Below are 20,931 nucleotides of genomic sequence, written 5' to 3' on the forward strand. Positions count from 1 at the left end.
TCTCATATGGTAAGAACATTTTTGTATTTTTCTTTTACTTAGTTATGCAATGTACTGCAATGGGCATAAACAATCATTACGTATTTTATTACCAGTACAATAAATTGCGATTCCAGATGGGCCACTACTGCCTTCTTGTGGAACCATGCTTTTTAAACAAATAAGGTTGCAAGTGTAGGTTTGTTATATGTATATGGTATTTCCACAGCTCAAGTCAAACTAAAAGGCAGCCGAATGCAGTATATGATCAAAGGCAACTATAAAGGCAACAAGTTAAAGGATAGATAGTTGGGTTATGGTCAGTTAATGCACTGTGATGCAGTGTTCTTGGAAGAGGTGAGTCTCCCACTCTTTCCTACATTGGAGTAGCAGTGTGTTAGCCCTGATGAATACGGGGATGCTGTTCCAGATCCTGGGTGTATAGATGGAAAAGGAGGCCTGCTACCTTGCTTTGTCTTTTTTACACTTCTTAGTCTGAAGTCTGATGGTGGTACGGATGCACGTATGTTGAAAACTACCAGAGATGGCGAGCTTGTTTTCAAGATAGGCTGGATTGCGGAGTCACGATGGCTTTGAATTATGGAACTGCTTTTGAAAAGGGTACAGACCGGCAAGGGGAGCCAATGTATTTTCATCAGCATGGGTGTGCTCATATTTCTTCAGGGCCTAGATGAGATGTGCTGCGGTGTACAGTATACCCTTTAGGGGTGCCACTGTGGATCTGGAAGGCCATGGAGTAGAGCATTACCACCATTCAGATGCGAGAGTAAGAGAACAGCAGCTCTGAAGTCACTTTTTTGAAGATATGGCTTCACTTACTTTAGAATAGAGAGCTGGTACAAGGCTATATTTGTACTTTTAGGAATATGTTCCTTCAAGGTATGTTGGTGTCCAGAACAAAATCAAGAGATTTAGAATTCAGTGAAAGTTGGGGTTTGAAGCTGTCAAGGTTCATTTCACTGAGCCAGATCTGTACTGTTTCTTGTTGTTTTCGGGATACAACAGTAATTCTGTCTCGGTTGGGCTGAGCCTCGGGTAGCATCTCGACATCCAAGTCTGGATGATGTAATGAAATTAAATTAAAATAACATTAATAGAGTGATCTAATACCCAGAGGTGTCTAGGGAGGAAAACAACCACACAGGCATGGAAGGGTAGACCCAATACCTGATTCTTAAAGATAGAAAAGCCACAATTTTCAGGCTTTTCTAAAAGCAAGCAAATCTGACTTATTTTTCATATCAAGAGGCATAGAAGTCCAAAGCTTGGAGCTCCTGCCACCCCAGTTTGATCTTTTAAATTTAGGGAAAACAAAGTTAAAAGGTGAGTATGACCTAAGAGGTCTGGTGGGAATTTAACGCTGAAAACGTTGTATGAGACATTCAGGACCAAGATTATGCAAGGATTTAAATGTGATGCAGAGGGCCTTGAAATCTATACGCTACTTGATGGAGAACCAGTGAAGCTGGACGAAGGCTTGTGAAGCAGACTTGTGTTTGGGAATACCTAAGAGCCGTCAGGCAGCAGCATTCTTCAGAATCTGTAGTTTGTTTAAGAACCTTTTCTGAATATTAATGAAGAGTGCATCACAGTAGTCCATTTTTGAGCTAAGAAGAGTGGAAACCAGTGCTTAATTTGTAAAAAACAAAGTGCCAGGGCACTTCTCTGAAGACCAACTCAGCTTACACTACGCAAATGCCCCAGTCAGTGCTGCCAATGACAGTACCAATATAACACCTAACCATCACACTCCTACCAGTGTGACAATTCAGACTACTTCAGGCTACACAAAGTATAATAGTGTCATGAGAGGCTGGCATTACTCATTTTTAATGCCATTTGACTTCATAAACACGGCCTATGTGCTCATTTCAGACAGCGCCACTATGTGGTGGAAAGTCACTAGAGCCGGTGAAGACAATTAAGTGCCAAGCATCGGAAACCACCGGCTCAAACTAAGTACTGGCGGAAATCACAGTTTTCTGCCAGTTTTGTGGGATAAGATGGAGGACTTTCCTGAGTAACCTCATAATGGAATTGATCTGACCTTCAAAAGACAGTTTACTGTCAATGACAACCTAAAGGTTTTTCAACTTCATGACCGGAGTGGGAACACTACCTAGATCCTGAGGCCACCAGTTAGTGGACAAGAAGGAAGAGTTTCTGCCAAATAACAGAACCTAGGTTTTGGTAGAGTTGAACTTCAGACAGTTGTCCTTCATGCATCTCCCAATTTGAAGAATACAGTTGTGGAATCTATTAGTGGTAACATCTGGATTACTAGCCACTGACACCATAATATGGGTGTCATCGGCATAGGACACCAGAGAGAAGCCAAAAGTATTTAATCAGACTAGCCAGTTGATTAACGCATGGGTTAAAAAGAGTTGGACTTAATGATGACCCTTGTGGAACCCCACATGGTGGTAAGAAGGAAGGTGAAGTGAAGTCCTCTAAGGCAACATCTTGCTCTTGTTCAGTAAGGAAGAATTTCCAAAAGGGAAAGAGCTCTTCCTTTAATACCAATGGAGGAAAGACGGTCAATAAGCAGGTTGTGACTGATCATGTTGAATGCTGCCGAGAGGTCCAAGCAGCGAGACTGTGTCTGATTTCTTTTGATGCCGTGATCAAAGCCAATTCAGTGCTGTGCTGACTTCTAAAGCCAAACTGGGTTGGGTCTAGAAGATGGTTATTGTTAATAAAATAAGTCGGGTCCAAGTTGGTTGATTTCTCGTCAATTTTATTAGGGCCTGCAGCATCTAGATTGGGTTGCAAGGAAAGATCTAGCCTGAAATGAGAGAAACCGGGTGGCATCGCAGATATCAGGCCTTGGCCTGAAGCAGCATCAGCCCTGGTTTCCATCATAAATGCCAGATCGAGAGACTGGGAGTCCATGAAGTCTACAAATTCGGTTGCATTTTTTTGCATTGCAGTGTAGTGTTTGAGTCATGGGATGTCTGAAGCAGGGGAAATTTTCAAGCAGTGTACTGTATTGGTGAATCTTCATGTTATCTGTTAGTAGAGCAGTAAGTGGCTCCATGTATATTTCTTTTTTACTTTTGGTATTGACGACAAGAGCTTTGCAAAACAGCTGAAATGGCCTGTGGCAAGGCTTAGTGAGAGCACTGAGAAGTTAATTAATGCACCAGGGATGAAACAAACTATACTTAACGCAGTTATTTCCAAATCGAGGACCATTTCATTGATATGGGGTGGAAATCTCAAGTGCTGGAAAATGAGGCAAAGTATAAGTTCCTTTAACTTAAATGGCGGTATCCTTTCCCACAATGAGGTGGCATACTTCATCATTGGGCCCCTCCTTACACCTACTATACCAGTGGTACTGGTATGGGCTGTTACCCTCATAAGCGGGGAGCTTATGAGATGTTGGTAAAGCAGGAGGGCAACCTCCGCAGTGGTAGTTGTGGGTGCGTCTACAAAACTGATAATGAATGTAGAGGGAAAAAACTATAAAAACTACCTCTTGATGGACCTGTAATGGATAGTTAGTCTTGTACCCCGAGGGTATAGGATAAAAAGAAGGGGTATAGTTCGACCCAATTTATATAGTTAAGATGTGTCTGCCAAAAGGAGACCCTCACTGTGGTAAAGAGGCATTCATCATGATCAAACTCTGCTCTGGTAGTAGAGAATATAAAGATAATAGAAATATATACACAACAGGTGAATGTATTCTTTGTTTCAAAGACAACTGAATCTGCATTAATCAGGAGATAAAAACCAAGAAATGGCATAAACATTACAAGACAAAACGTTTACTCTGGTTAAAAAAAAAAACATATCAGTCCTCGGTCATGACAACCACATTCAAAGTGTGTCGCCCAGTCACAGGTGGGCACCACATACACAAAGTATAACCAAATGCTTTAAAAAGAAAAAGTGGGGTATTGCCTACCCAATTCCAGTTAGGCTCATGCTTCAACTCTGCTTTGATTGACGGGGCATGAACAAGTCTAGGTCAAGTGGCCAAAGGGAGTGAAATAAGAGTGTTTTTAATAGAGTCACAGATAGAGAACAGTAGCTAAAGAGGCCAAGCAAACATGAATCTTGTATCGAATAGTCAAATTTGTGTGGTAGCTTGTGACACACAAAACAACTGTCACAAGAATTCTTGTTGTAATCCTTAATACAACAATTGTATCACCCTTGTCTGCTGGTTTGATCGTAATTGCTGGATCATTGCCCAAATGTTCCACAATCTGTATTTCTTTATGTGATAAATTAAAGAACAAGCGTTTGTGGTTCTGTTTGGCAATGCCGAAATCTCTCGATACAGCTTGTATGCACCACTGGAGGGACATTCTTAAATGGAAACTTAAGGTGGATTTCTTTTTCAATCGGGCATTCTGACCTTTGAAGATGTGCCCTTTTGTCAAATCAAAGTGAGATGTACTTTCCTGAAAAATACTGCTCATTCTATCTGGATTAGTTGGAACAAACCAGAGTCCTTAACTCAGAACGATAAGTTGCTTTGATTTCAAAACTAAATCACGGAGATTACTACTACTAGTAGGTTTTGTGGCTCGCCGTTGCCTGGTGATCCCTTGGTGTGCTCCTTGTATGTCAATGGGACGGTGGGAGAAACCAGTGTACTTGTTGAGTGACTCTCCTCTTTCTTCTTCTCATTCAAAACAAAGAGTGCACATCACTGGTGGTAGAAATAAACTCCCATGAAGTGGCTGGGAGTATCTCTAAAGTAGGGGAGGCCACTAGAAGTTAAGGGAACGAAACCAGTAAACCTGTATATGTTTTGCACAATGCCTTCAGTAGGCAGAAGGTATTGTGAGAAGTCCTGCCTCTGAATCCTCATTACTGCTGCTCCAGTCATCAAAGTTAGATATCCAATTTTGGCACACAAGGTTGGACTTCTAAATCTGATGCCACCCCTTGGTACCCTTTTTGTTGGTCTTCCCAGTCAATGTTTGATAATAAACTACAGTAATGCAAGGATAAACCCAGTCAAAGGGAGAATTTAGCAACATATTTCTTGAATTTTGTCATCCTGTTGTGTGTCAGGAATTCCATACTCTCAAATATGGTTCAATTGACTTCTAGTCTATTTTGTAAATAATCAGTTGAACTGTAGTTTTAATATGGGTCTCTAAAATCTGAATTTGGATTAGTAAATTGTCCAAGAGGTGAGTGTCTGTATTTATGATCAAGATGAGCAGGTCTCGCATGTAGTGCCATGACATGAGAAACCACTCTTTCCTGAAAGTGTTTTCCTCTAAGAAGATCCAGGGTTCATTAATCACAACAAGCCCCTGAGATATTCTTTAATGATGGCACCATATAGATCTGTTCTCACTTGTAGTTTTTTAAGATTCAAACATTTATCCCACTCATTGGTCTGAGTTAGAGCCTATGTAATGTGTGAGTCTAGGAGTTTAGATGAGAATTAAATGGAACTATAGTATAATAAAAACCTAGATCAGTCTGTTCTGTCGTGTCCAGAGGTGAATTGAAGTGCGTTAGTATGTGATGATTAAAAAAAAAGTTGGAATGTGAAGACATTATTTACCAAACCAAGGAGACCCCATAAACAACGGGGGTGCGGGGGCCGAAACATGGAGAACAAATTGAAAAAGGAGAATGGAGGTGAGAAAGTCACAGATTGTGACTTGCCTATTGAGGTAATACAATTGCCAAAGCTGCCTCCTCTCCAAATCATGACTACTACGAGGATGGACACCGACACCCCAATAACCCTTCGGGGGCTAGGGTATCAATATCATACAATGTCAAATGCTGACATGGGCATCATGTATGTTTTTTTTTTGTAACAATTAGGATAAGTCATGTCAAAAACAGTTAATCTAAAGACATCCCAAATCAAATGATCGATCATGTAACTCAATTATGAAAAAAGTATAAACAGGCATTCACAAATTAGATTTCCAAAGGAAAAACTTAAATTGTTTAGGGCTTGAATCAAAATCACAGTTATGGGGTTCTTTGAACATATATAACCTGACATACAATAATCATGTACAGAAAACCTATAGTCTCTCTTGAAACATGATAGATTAATGTATGTAAAATCCACTCTCTTGAATAATGCAATCAGTCCTTTGTACATATTACTTGATCCAAAGATCCATTAATTACTGTATGAGAAGTGGAACAGACGTCAAAATTTCGGTCTCTTGTGTCACATGTACGTGAGACCATACCAGAACATTGAGAACAAGTACTCCATTTGTTTTCTCTGTAAAACCTTGCCTTCAAATTGGTCAGGACAAAGCCTGCCACTTAAAATTACATGAAATGCTTTTTCCATCAGCGCCATGGCTTTCAAAAGCATTTTCTCCATGGTTTCACCACAGAGAATGCCACTTTTCAACGCAACCTAAATGAGACGGAGGAAAACATGGATGGGTCAAATATACATCTGCCACTTGCTGGAAGACATCCCATTACGATTCACCTCTTATAATCACACTAATTTGGGATTTGAAATTATGTCATGTCCAGAAATACAGTATCCACTTAGAGACAATGGACATTCTACTTTCACAAAAAACAGAATTGCACCTTTCTAACAGTTATTTCAAAGTAAACCAATGTAACAGAAGTAGTCCACAATATAAGGGCCCGATTACGATCTTGGCAGATGGGATACTCCATCAAAAAAGTGACAGATATCGTGACCGCTGTACTACAAGTTCCATTGGATAAAATGGAACTTGTAATACGGCGGACGGGATATCCTTCACGTTTGTGATTGAGTATCCCAACTGCCAAGATCGTAATCAGGCCCTAAGTCACATTTAAGATACAGATGGAATAGTTCTCACAATGGGAGAAAATTCTTTTAAAAAAAATTAAATGTATGACTGACAGCATCCTGGTCAGTAAGGATCAATTATTTAGAATTATCACAGAATTGAAGACAGTCCTCTTAAGGGGATGCATTTAAGAATTTGAGGGAAAAAAGAAGCTGAATAATGCAACACCGCAAAGGTCAATAAAGTTACTTCAATTAGTTTTATTTCATATAAGTAGATGTACATAGGAAGAAGTCTTTCAAGAAAGACACAATATTTTAGGTTTCAATTTCCTTTGTGCTCCTGTTCAGAGCACACATAAGAAACGTAGGGCAAGCAAGTCTGAATATGGAAATAAAGAGAGGAGCTATGTTGGCATTTTAGGCAAAAGCAATTGCCAATAATGTACAGCTATTTTTATGATCAAAGTTGAGAAACCAATCATAGCTTAACAATATCAATTAAAATCAGAGAACAATTTGCCGATTTTTCAAAGGACAAAGGTTAGTAAAATGGAATGCGATTGATATTGGATTTAGAAATTCACCAAATCGAAGCAATCAAATAATGAAAGCTGATTGGAGCTTGAAGAAGTTAAAATGGAAATCATCACTAAACCAGAAAATAGAGTTAGCTGGGCCAGACAGATTTCAGTGTGAGTACTATAAAGCTTACTGTAATAATAATAAGGGGTCAACTCAATAAATGTTATTGCACAGTAAAGCACTCAAAAAATTTAAGCTTGGGGAGGAGCCTAGCGCGCAACCAAGATGGCCGCATAGGCTTGTGGCTCCCGAGGGCCTCCGCAACCTCCCACGTCTATCCTGTCATAATCCTGATTTTTTCGACGGGCTTTTGTTTATGATCTTGCGCTAAGGTGCCACTCGTTTTCCGAATCGAAATTGGACTCCGGGAACGGGTTTTTTGGCGATCTGAGGTTTGCGGCCTTCTCCGGCCTTGGTCCCGGACTCGGGTTGGTGAGGTGCCCGGCTGCGAAGTGAACAACAGCGGCATGCCAGGCTGGGCCTGCCCCGGACCCCGCACTTTCACTTTCGATTTCGAGTTGGTCTACTGACACTGATGAGGAGACATTGGAAGAGCTGCGCCGAATACGGAGTGCAAAGCCTAGTCTTGACCTGTAAACGGGCCTACTTCAGCTAGCGGCCCGGATCTCCTAGCCTTCCTCCGGGTGCTGGTGGGCACGGACCTTGCCGATCGCTGACTATGACGACAAGAGTGGATGGCGACAAACTGAAACCCAAATCTACCCGGAGGGGAGCCTATTCCCAGGCCAACAATATGGACCGCTATGCGCAGCCAAAGGGATCCCCTAGTGGATCACGTAAATCGCCTGAGCCGCCCAAGGAGGCCTCGGGCGCATCACCCGAATTGACTCTGCTGGATGTCATGGGGGCCATTGAGGAGATGAAGGTGACCGTGAACCAACAACTGGATACTCTGGCCAACAAATTGGACTCGGTGCTGATTGATGTCACCTTGGTCAGAGCGGACCTGTCGAAAACCAATGACCGGGTCGACTCGTTGGCCCAAGCGTCGTCGAGCCTAACGGTAGATGTGGCCGCTTTGCAGACGACGGTGCGGAGGTTACAGCTCACTAGTGACCTGACTGAGCGTCGCCTCGAGGACTCTGAAGGCAGGGCCAGGCGGAACAACGTCCGCATTATCGGCGTGCCCGAACGATCGGAGGAGTCTGCTGTGGATCTCTTTGTGGAGGATCTAGTGGTGACTCATCTAGCACCCAAAGGGCTGAGCAAGTTCTTCGCTGTTGAACGGGCCCACAGGGTTCCAGGGGGTGCGCCTAAGGTGGGGGCCCCACCGCGGCCGATCATTGCCCGCCTTTTTAATTTTCGGGATAGAGACGCTATCCTGCAGGCGTCGAGGGTGGCTGGGCCATTAGGATTTGAGAACTCTAATGTTAGCTTTTACCCAGACTTTACGCAAGCGGTTCAAAAGCAACGGATGGGTTTCTCGGCCATCAAGCGGCGCTTGAGAGACATGGACTTCAAGTATGCGATGCTATTCCCGGCTAGGCTGCGGGTCGAGCTAGATGGTCGCTCACACTTCTTCGACCGGCCGGAGGCGGTGGGAGAGTGGCTGGATGCCCTGCCCAAGAGTCGGGAGCCGGAGGGTCTGATGACGGAGAGCGGAGAGGGTCTGACGGAGTAGGAATGGAACAGTGATTTTGGCGCTGGATTGCACTGGTAACGTTTTGCACCTGTGGCTGCACTGGACTCCAGTTTGTGACACTTTGCCCCGTGGTGTTTGGAGGTTGCGGGGGGCTTGCTGGGGCCCTTTCCTCCTTCTGGGGGCTCTTTTTTTGTCCTTTTTGTAGTGAATTTTATATTGGGGCGACAGGCACACTGCAGGTTGGGGGGGCTGTTCGGGCTCACGCAGGGGTGCAGGGAGGGGGGAGTTTTGTTGGGGTTGATGGGGTGGGGTTGGGGGTTGTTTGTTTGTTTCACAAGGCGGGGTAATATTTCATGTTGTGCTACTATGATTGTGCTCCCCGGGAGAGGGATGTTTTGTGTTGGGAGGGATGGGGGGTAGGGGGCTGAAACTTCTTTCCTGGAATGTGAATGGGCTGGGGGACAGGATAAAGCGGGGGGTAGTCCTGCAGTTCTTGAAACGTATTTCGCCTGACATTGTGTTCCTGCAGGAAACGCACCTCATAGGGAACTCTTTCCATGCCATGAACAGACGAGGGTATCGCCTTCTGGCCCATTCTGGTTTCACCTCTGGCTCGAGGGGAGTGGGCATTTTAGTCAGGACCTCTCTCCCGTTGGTAGTGGATGAGGTGCTCCACGACGACAGAGGGCGCTACACTGCGCTGGTGGGGAGGTGGGAGGGTAGGTTGATTACGCTGGTCACGGTCTATGTGCCGCCGGGCCTGCAGACGCCCACCTATGCCGATTTGGGACGCCTGCTGCTTGGGCTTCCGGGGGGGGGGGGGGGGGTGTTGGTCCTGGGGGGGGACTTTAACGCTGTGGTTTCCGGAGTTGAGGATCGATACCCCCCTAGGGACCTCCCTCGGGCCCAGAACTGGCTGGGGGGCTTTCTGGATACCCTGGGACTGATAGATTGCTGGCGGTTGAAACACCCTGGACAGGCGCAGTATACCTTCCATTCCGGGGCCCATGGTAGTCTTTTGAGGCTTGACTATATGCTAGTGCCTGCGGCCCAAGCTGGGATGATCGGGGAGGTGCGACATTTGGCACGCGGTATATCAGATCACTCCCCCCTCTTGTTACACCTAGATATCGCCCTGGGGGCGGAGGGGAGGGTGGCGCCGATCAACCCCTGGTACCTACGAAACCCCATGATTCGTGCAGACCTGGTTAAGTCTCTGGAACACTACTTTAATGACAACGTGGGGTCGGTTTCTTCCGCCATCTCCCTTTGGGAGGCTTTTAAGACGGTGCTCCGGGGCCAGGCCCTATCTCTCATTTCCTACACCAAAAAATGCGCTGCGCAGGAGGTTGTTCGGCTAGAAGATGAGATCACTGAGTTGGAGAGTGATTTGGAGCAAGGTGTTACGGAGGATAGATTGCATGTGTTGGAGCTTAAGCAGGCCGACTATAAGGCGCTGGTTACTGAATCTGCTAGGAGTATGAGCAGGGAGCAACAGGGGCGTTTGTATGATATGGGTGATAAGACCGGGAAGTTGATTGCTTGGTTGGATAAGAAGGAGAGAGCGAGTCGAGTGGTACCGGAGGTTGAGAGGGTGGACGGTGTGTGTGTGACGGACCCCGGTGATATAGTTGATTGCTTCGCGGAGTATTTTCACGGGGTCTACTCTCCGGTCTCAGAGCGCTCAGAGGAAGACTCTCGACTGCTGCTTCGAGACATTACTCTGCCTTCCCTATCTGATGAGGATAAAGTATTGATGGATGCGGCCCTGTCGCCAGATGAGATTGCTTTGGCCATTCGCTCTATTGCCTCGGGTAAGGCCATGGGTCCTAACGGACTTCCCATTGAATTATACAAGTTGCACCCAGATGTGATTGCGCCTTATCTCCGAGACATGTTCCTGGAGGCTAAGGCGGCGGGCTCCCTCCCCCCTGACCAACGTCTTGCTACTATTGTGGTTATCCATAAGGAGGGGAAGCCGCGGGATCGGTGTGCTTCTTACAGGCCCATCTCCTTGTTAAACGCGGAGCCCAAAATCCTCGCCAAGGTATTGGCCAATCGTCTGATCCGGGTTGTGGGCGACCTGATTCATCAGGATCAATCCGGCTTTATACCCCATCGCAATACCGCTCTGAACCTGCGGCGATTGCATGGCGTCCTTGCTCGCGCTCCATTTATTCGTGAGCCGGCCATTTTGGTGTCCTTGGACGCTACCATGGCGTTTGATACCTTGGAATGGCCGTACATCTGGGCAGCATTGGCGAAGTTTGGTTTTGGCCCGGGTTTTATCGGTTGGGTGAAATTGCTTTATGACAACCCACTGGCACAGGTGGTGGTCAACGGACGTGTGTCGGCTCCCTTTGTTTTGGGTAGGGACACCCGACAGGGTTGTCCACTGTCGCCTCTTCTTTTTGCGCTTTGTCTAGAGCCCCTTGCGGAGTGGTTGCGGTGGGAACCCTCGATGCGTGGCCTTAGATGGACGCCGGAATACGAGGATCGGGTCTCCCTATACGCGGACGATATCCTTTTGTATCTTGCATCACCGCGCAAATCGCTCATTGTGTTGGTGGATGTTTTGAGCTCCTTTGGTCACAATTCCGGATTGGTCATCAACTGGGCCAAGTCCTGTGTATACGTTCTTTCCGGGGAGGCCCCCCCCCCCTTCCGCGGGGGTGCCCTATCCAGATTGCGCCGTCGGGATTTACGTATTTGGGAATTTTTATAACACTGGACCCGGTGGCCCGCTACGAACGGAATCTTCTCCCCCCCCCTTCAGCGCCTAAGGGCGGATGTGGCGGGTTGGCGGCGGTTGCCGCTCTCGCCACTTGGCCGGGCAGCACTGTTCAAAATGATGTCGCTGCCACGCTTTTTGTACGCCCTGCAGAACACCATGGACGTAGTGCCGGCCCGTTATTTTCGGGAGGTGGAGTGTCTCCAGCGTCGATTGTTTTGGGATGGGCGGCCGCGGATTGCTCTTGCCAAACTAACTACCGTGGTATGATGGGGGGGGTCGCCCTCCCTGACATTAAGCGATACTACTGGGCCTCCCAGTTGGCTGCCGTCAATCACGGGATGTATGGCCCTGCTTTGAACCCGGCTTTTGAGATGGACAAATTGCTATTGCCGGGCGGAGACTATAATCGAGCGCTATACTCGGGGTCCCTTGATGCGCGGTTGACGGGTCCGACGCGGGTCGCGGTACAGGTGTGGCATGCAGCAAATGCGGCGATGGGGTGGAGGGATCGTTTGACTCGGGCCACGCCATTGTATGCGTCCCAGCGTTTGGGTTATCTGTATACTACGAAAGGCTTTGATAAGTGGGATACGATTGGTATCAGCACGGTAGGGGATCTCTGGACGAAAGGGAAATTTAAGACGTTCGACATGCTGAAGACTGAATACCAGTTGAATGATAGGGAATACTATCGGTATGCTCAGGTCCATCATGCCTTGTGTTCCGTGTTTTCGGACGTGGCGGCTATTCCGGAGCATTCCCCGTTGGAGGACAGGATATTGGACGGCTATGTGCCGGATAGCACCATTTCGCTGATTTATAAGAAGCTTATTAATGATCGGATGGGTTTGCTGGCTTCATTGCGGGAGACATGGATTGCCGACGGTTTAGAACTGGACGACGAGGATTGGGTGTCGGCGGTGGCCTCCCCGAAAGAGGTGGCTATCCCGGCCCGGTTGCAGTTCGTCCAGCTTAAAATACTCCATAGAGTGTACGTCACGGGGCCTGCTCTGATGCGTATGGGGTATTCGGTGGATGGTCTGTGTAAGCGAGGCTGTGGACTCCTGGGGAGTTTCCTCCATATCCTGTGGGAGTGTCCGGAGGTGACTCGGTTTAGGTGCAGAGTGCATGCGGTGTTAGAAGAAGTCACGCATGTTGCCTTGTTGCCGGAGGCACGAAGATGTTTGCTGAATGTTTGGGAGCCGACTGATTACAATGTGACGCAGACGCAATGGGTGACTCTGGGCTATATGGTAGCGAAGCGTGACATTGCACAATTGTGGGGCTCCCAGAGGCCACCCACGGTCTCCGAGTGGAAAGAACACATGGACTGGTGTATGTTCAGAGAGAAAACGGTGTATGTGGCGAGAGGCAAGCCTGGGAAGTGGATTAAGGTGTGGGGTCCCTGGAACTCCTATCGTGGAGGTATATGCGCCCCGCCTCAGATGCGTGAGATAGATGCCCCTCTGTCTCCCTAGCCCGCGCATTCCTGTATGCTCCTGCGACATGTGAATTTGATTTCTTCGGCCTTGCCCCCCCCCCCCTCTGTCTACCCGGGTTGGATTACTCCCTCGATACGAGGGGCACATGCTACTGCTATTAATTTCCTCTGCCTTGTGTGTTTGCTGTTTTTCGTTTCCTAAAAATATGAAACCTTTCTTGTTTGTTTATGGACTGCGGCTGCGGCCGACTGCGATGATTAACTCTCCAGTGACCCCTTTTTTTGTTGCTTCATCGATGTGAATGTTCAGCTGTGCCTAGGGTTACACTGCATTTTAGCGGCCGGCCTGTTGGTTGTAGGCCCATACTTGTATTTCTCTGAAATTGTAATAAAGGTTTTTAAAAAAAAAAATGTAAGCTTCTACAATTCTAAATTTCATATCTTGACTAAGTTTAGCATACCAAAGTGAACTCACAACAGCAACCATTATGGTAAATATTTCATCATAATAAATGGGGGGGGTAGGAATAGGAAATGAGCGTAAATCCATGCTACCAAACTCCTAGGCAGTGGTGCTTCACAAACATTTTGCAAGGCCAGTCCCACTCTGAAAACAACTGCACATTCCATTTGGGAATGGAAAGAGAATGCTCCTGATTGTCATGGGGGTTTGTTTAAGGGAATATCTCTAAAAAGAATAATATGTTACAAGTGCAAAAAAACAAAAACATTAATCATAAAGATTCTTAATTCTTCCCCTCTTAACCACAATTTTCACCAAATGGACAATCCCCTTAAGTATACATGAGGAATACCACCCTAGGAAATCTACAGTTAATGTAGATTTTCAGGAGTACTTTCTTGGATTTTAAAGTTTGCAATGTGCTCCAAACATAGTATGATCCCCAGCACAGTAGATGTTCAGTGGCTTTTTAAGGGTTTTGCAAATCAATCCTTTTGACCTCTGCTTAAGTTCTTGTTAAATGGAATGCGGAATGTAAAATAAACTCCTGTACCGTGAAGCCACTACACAATACTGGATTCCAGGTGAATTTTGCACAGGAAATTGAAATAGCACATTCACCATCGACGAATGACCGCTAATAATTCCCCACTTAGCCCTTTAAAAAAACGTTTTAAACATGCTGCATTCGGGGAATGTGTCATGTGCATCCATCTGGTAACTCCAGAAAGGGCCCAACTTTATTTTTTCTCTCGCCTTCAAAATGTTTTTTCCCAGATGAAGAACTCCTGATACACATTTTTCACATTCAATATGCACATTTACTCAGCCTTGGTTTGTGAGAATACACAAAGTGGGCATTCTTTACTTCCCCAATGACTACTTTCCTGCCCCTCTTCTGAGAACACTCCTGCTCCTGTTCTTAAACTAGCAAAAGTAGAAAAGCTGTACCAGCTCTGATTTATCCATAGTTGCAAGCTGCATCTGTGTCAGTAAAGGTGCACAGAGATACATTCTGCACATCAGAAGCCAACATCTAGGCCCACAGATGGTTCTTATTGGGCACTTAAGTCAAACTTAGGGGATAAAACGGTTAGGATTCAGACCCAAGAATGGGATTAAGACTTTTTTGCATCTTTATGTAAACTGATTGTTTCAAAGTTTACGAGGTGAGGAATATCAGACTCCCAAGTAAGTAATGGCTCTTTTAGCACTTACATCTGCAAAGTTGTACATGGACAGTAAAGGGAGCATTCAAGACTTTGAAAAGCTCATACATTGAAACACCCTGACATATCACTTTCACTCAGTCAATTAAAAAGTATCAAAGCACAACAAACTTAGATTCACTCATTATAGTAACATGCCAAGGATATTATACTCATACTTAAGCTATTTATGGAAATGAATAAAACAACTTGGTCTTCAATAACGAATCACTGAGTTAGGTATAATACTAGAATTGGTAACACAATTAAGCTTTGTAGAGCGTATGACCCAGCATCCATGTGAAGTGGCTGGATTTTCACCATCACACAAAGATTAAGAAGGTCAGTTGGAGTTTGAAGATGCTCTGCCTGCCAAACTCCTCCATTTAAAGGTGGGGGAAGCGCCAGGTAAACACCGCTGAAGTTTCAGTTTACAGTCTGAAATCCTTCAACTAATGGTCTGTCAAACAGAGGGCCATTAGTCAATGCAAGTCAGAAGGTCAAAGTACTCAGAAGGCCCTATGAAGCGCATCCGTTAAATGAACATTTCACTTGTTTGGGATTACCAAATATAATTTGGAGGTGTTCAACAGGAAAAAAAAAAAATGTAAAGCATCCACATGCACAGGGAAAAACCTCCAGCTTGTGCGGGCTATTGATATTTTTGTTTTCAATAGCAAAATCTCACTTTTGGAGTTTGTTATTGAAAAACAAACATGGTTTCCACTTATCAGATGATCAGTGACTTTGTGGCTCCACAGAAGGAACAGGACACCCTCGGGTATAAGTGCGCTTTATAAGCTCCTAATAATAATAATAATAACAAGCTTCTCGTGGGAAGAGGTGGACATTTAAATGTAGGGAGCTCCAACATAGAACCGTGTCTCTGCTGGCCCGTGGGATGCCCCTAAGACTTTGACTGACCCCATTAAACCTTAGCATTGCCCTTTGACAATCAAAGACAGCTAATTACACTAATAACAAACTGGGCCACAAACCATTGCATGCAAAAGTAGAATGTAGAAAGAACTGAGTCTGTAGATTTTTTGCAGCACTGAATAAATATTAGATTTTTTTAATGATATGATGTGACAAACAGTTCAGCTACAGATGAATATCCATAATGTACACATATACCGGTTTAATCGCTAACACACAAACATGGTGCTTACGCTCAGCTGTAATACAAAAGTTAATACATAAAACAGTTGCTTGAATTCAGAATAAAGGCAGCAAAATGCTTGCAGAAAAACACAGCCTTGTGATTGAAGTGCTAACAGTCTGTTAGTCAACCCATAATAAAGAATTCATGTTTTTCTGTGCAACACTTACCTGAACTATGCCATTAACATGGAAGCACATTACAAGTTCTGGGACATTGCATATTAAGTTATCCAACCAATAATCAATCCCAGTCAGCACATTGATTGGTTTATTATTATCTCTGCAAAGAAACAGAAAACACGCTGGTATTATGCCACTCAAAAGCAAAAGCCATATTTCATCATAATTTTCAAAACACATTTTTTCTTTGACATTCAGTCTTAAAGAAAGCGTGGTTCACACTACAGGATATAATTAAAACCTGTATGAGGGTGTCCATGCTAATTTTATTCATAGTTTATAAATCTACCATTCGTAGAGTCCAAAAAGAACATAAGCCTTGAATGAATAGAATTGTAGATTACTTACCTGTAAAACTTAGCTTTTGTCATTGTTTGTCCCGGAATCATGTGCTACATCATATCATGTTCTGGATGGATCATGAATATTTCAAATTGTTTTTCAAAGTGCCTGAGTGAAGGCCAGCAATGAAATCTATGTAGTTCATCAGAACCTCTAAATTTGCCTCTGAATGAAAACTGCCTTCAGATGGTCTTGTTTCACCGTAGAATAATATCACTAGATTTTTCAGTTTATACCATTAACGTGTGAGGATGGTCGGCTGGGTTGCATTTTAACCTCGAATTTTCAACCACTTTCGGACACAAACTCAAACACTTCTATAGAGGCTGGCTCGAGAAGCAGAGGTGACAGAGATTCATTTAGTATTCAGCAGAACAGGAAAGTTGCTTTAAATAAGCAGAGAGAACTCTTAATCAACAAAATCAGCCATTCCATCGCCTCCTTTAGAGGAGGAGGAACCATCAGATCCTCAAAAGTAGAGACTCACCTGGCTGTTATAAGAAACGTTTGTTTGACGACCAATCAACTACACAGCCTCCTGTGCGTGAATAATGTAAAGTCTTTTGAAACATTTTTTTTCGTCCTCGCCGGACCAGAGAGGGGAAATTACATCTGTGACATCTGTTGTTGCATTTTAGAAACAAACCCCTGCAAAATAAAGCCTTGTTTCTGAAATACAAAAGTAAAGCACTGCCCACCAGGCATGGAATACCATCAAAAGTGCTCCCACCACAACTCAAAATATGCCTAAATTCAAATAACCCCCCCTACATTCCTGTTGCCGCCCCCCTCCCACCCTCACAGATACCAATGTAACGTCCTTTAGACTAAAGCGGTTGTTGTTTTGACAAGTAACGGACAACCATTCGCAAAATCAGTGTTGTGGATAAATAACATTCTATACTGCAGATCAAATCTGTCATAGTGGGGGGGGGGCTAAACATAGGTCCACGACGGCAGGATACATGCTGTTTTTTCTGGATTACTATTGACAATGTAAATTAGCTTCTTTTAAAACATCTGTATGAAGATGCATGTGCAGATTTTGAAAACCTGGCACATATCCAGTCCTCCTGGCTCAACCTCAGACACCTGTTTTATGGTTTACCTAAGTTTGGCATAGATTGCTGATAATAATTATACTGTGGAGGAGACTGAGCAAATGTGATACATCTATATACATTTCTTAATATTGCTTGCCTATATCTTCACAGAATAAAATTATCTGTCAGCTCGGCAAAGTTATGCACTAAAGTTCAAATCATCATTTTGGGCAGTTACTTTATTAGTATCTTGCTGTAACGCAACAGTATCTGATTCTGCCCTCCCCAGAAGTGTTCTTGGCATACCAGCAAACTAGCTGTTGTTAATCAATAGGTAGGTCTTAAACATGCTGTATATCAGTCTTGCAGAGTTCCTATTATCATGGTTCTATTTGACTAAAATCGAAAGACTATGGCATTGAGAAGATGACAGAATAATGGCTTAGATGATTGCGATGGGTAATAGGATGTTCAGAACAGAAGCCGGACGTGGAGACCATAAAATCTTGTTCCAAAGGAACATGTGAAAGGTTAGTCTTATGATAACACTTGCATTTCACTCAGCAGTCACCTATAAGTGGCTGCCTTAGCAAAAGAGTCATTCGTTCCATGAAAGGTTTTTTCAAATAATCATTAAGTAACTTTGAAGAGAATAAGAAGGACCAAACTATTCATAGGACATGGATAACGCCAAAGCCTCTACATATGAACACATTAATCATAAATAATCACAAAAACACATTAAATGCATATCTATTTTTCATTTTATCCGAATGAAATTCATTCAAATATGTTCTTTTTCAAAGATACAAAACATTATTGCTGTAAATGGTGCTCAAGTGACATATGTGCTCAAGTGAAAAAACAATTGGTGTCATATATACAAGGTGGTTCACGATTAATATATAGGGGATAGGACAAGGTTATTTGATGGCCAGCCTCATAACCATGGGCCCTGATTGCTAACAATGCTCCTTTTTAGGTCGAGGACCGTCCGGTCTGCCGAAGGCAGAGCCGGAAGTCGGAGATTTAATGTTTCTTAGAGTGGCTATTTAGCCCGCCTCTCTTTTTGCTTCTCCTCCATTGGCTGGCTTCCTAAACGGAGGCCAGCTATTGGAGGAGAGAGCCGTCCCTCCAAATAGGCTCCGTCTTTTTCAGATTCGGGGGCGTGTTCCGTGCTGTTCTTTCCACTTTTTAGGCGTGTTTTTCTCTCCTCCAGCCAATGGCAAGAGGAGAGAAAAAGAAACACGCCCCCGAATCTGAAACCGCCGCTGCGTTTCTCCGAGGCATTTCTGCTTCGCCTCGGAGAAAGGCGGCGGTGTTCATGGCGTCCTCTCTCGGGAGGCGCTCCAGCACTACATCCCGGCACTTTTACTACCAGCAGATTGGACATTTCGGGGCGATTGACAAAGCCACGTAAGAGTGCGTAAAAGAGTACTCTGTCAGTACTCGTAAATGCTTCTGTGACTGGGCCCTTGCATGTGTGACTGGACTGGCGGGCTCTGCTCCTCAGGACCCCACCCTGTCGTCGCTGCCATCTCTTGGCCCCCTTTAGGGACCCGGGTCAATGTTTTCAGAGTAGGCCGCAGTCCTGCCGGGGACATGCGTGTGCTCGCAGGGTGACAGGGGCCAGGGAGCCCTCCCAGTAACTTCTTCAATCCTGGGCGCCACTTGCACTATCTATACACACGGGTCGTGCACACTTCCTGTGGTGAGCACCAGCCCCCCGGGAGTGCAGAGGAGTCGTGGTGGTGGAACGTGCCACCGTAAGTGTGAACAGTGACAAGCAGAGATGTCGGGGCAGGTTCAGTTCACACAAACCACATGCCCAGGGGTAGCTTTGCTGAGAACAATGTTTATATGCTGACACAGAACAAGCATGTTCACGTATTTCTCAGTGCCAGTGTCAGTAAAGCAGACCCCCACACTCTGAGAGGGGAGAGCCGGCTGTCGCCCTGGTGCAGCCGCTGCCGGGGTGTAGAAAGAGCCGGGTTACCTGCACAGACCGCAAGCGACCATTGTTCACCGGCGCCAGGCCTCACTGTTTGATCTTGTGCTGATGCATTAAGTGACTCCTCGAATGACATGAACCGGGTTTCACTTTTATTCCGAGGCACTTCCGATCTCGGAGTCGCTGGAGAGGCATACACCGAGGCGCACAATTACGGAGGACGGGGAAATAGTTCCATGACGACCCCTCACCCCCTAAGGCACATTTCGGGAGCTCGTCTCCCATTTTTTACTTCTCTTCATTGGGGTGCGAAGGAGGTCATTCGTGAGTCGTCCCATTCCGGAAAGAGTCACCCACAGCTTATTGTAGGTGCCACTTTCACCCGACGGGGGTGGGGGCAGCATTGCCTTCCACACTCCTGACAGAACACTTTCATGAGCCGGGTAACTCCAGTACTGCGGGTCTTGCCAATAACGCAACGCTGTACTTCCAGTCACTGCGGGTCTTGCCCCAAGCCAATAACGCAACGCCGTACCTCCAGTCAGTGCGGGCCATGCGCGTGCCAATAACACAACCCAGAGTAGCTCCAGTCACAGCGGGCCATGCGCGTGCCAATAACACAACCCAGAGTAGCTCCAGTCACAGCGGGCCATGCGCGTGCAAATAACGCAACCCAGAGTAGCTCCAGTCACTAGGAGCCATGGGCGTGTCAATAACGTAATGGCGAGTAACTCCACTCACTGCGGGCCATGCGCGTGCTAATAACGCAATGGCGAGTAAATCCAGTCACTGCGGGCCATGCGCGTGCCAATAACACATCCCAGAGTAACTCCAGTCACTAGGAGCCATGCCATGGGCGTGTCAATATTTTAGGGGCAAGTAACTCCAGTCACTGCTTACGCGCACGCCAATAACACAACGCCGAGTCACGCTAGTCACTGCGGGCCATACCATGCCAATAAAAGGCCAAGTTACTCAGTCACTGCGGGCCACGCGCATGCCAATAATGTAACGCTATAACTCCAGTCAGTACGGGCCACGTGCACACCAATAACGCAAGGGCTTGGTGAATTGTGAAGACACTTGAGTGTTAACCCCCAAACCTCTGGTCCTGCAGAGAACTCTGATGGGCCGAGCCTCGCTTTCGGTTGGGCTGGGAATTCTTTGATATTGTTTGAAGGAAAAAAAGGGGGACAATTATCTAGGGTGGACATCTGAGAATCACAATGGCCTCCACGTCCTCAGGTGTGGTCTACATGTTGCGGCTGTACTATTGCCACTCCGGGTCATTTGGCCTTCATCAGGCCCACAGATGTTCCCCAAACAGTATTATAGGAATCCACTAGGGATTCCACTTTCATTGACAGTGAAAACGTGCACACAACGACGCAGACATTTCACACATCACTATTTGTTTTCTTCTTCTCGGCAGATACTATACTCTGGGACCATGCCCTCGTACAACACCT

The 20,931-nt window shown here is 45.5% G+C and overlaps 1 protein-coding gene across 2 annotated transcripts in view; it reads right to left on the bottom strand.

Moving 5' to 3' along the window:
* The window catches only part of EDRF1 (erythroid differentiation regulatory factor 1), a 412,080-nt gene that overhangs the window by 234,253 nt on the left and 156,896 nt on the right, over positions 1-20,931 (bottom strand). For both annotated transcript variants that reach the window (XM_085606261.1, XM_085606259.1), the window contains one exon: positions 16,115-16,226. In XM_085606261.1, the coding sequence (XP_085462387.1) occupies positions 16,115-16,226 (112 nt within the window). The remainder of the gene's footprint in view (positions 1-16,114; positions 16,227-20,931) is intronic.

This window comes from Triturus cristatus, chromosome 1_2 (assembly GCF_964204655.1).
Source record: "Triturus cristatus chromosome 1_2, aTriCri1.1, whole genome shotgun sequence".
In the NCBI taxonomy this organism is placed as follows: domain Eukaryota; kingdom Metazoa; phylum Chordata; class Amphibia; order Caudata; family Salamandridae; genus Triturus; species Triturus cristatus.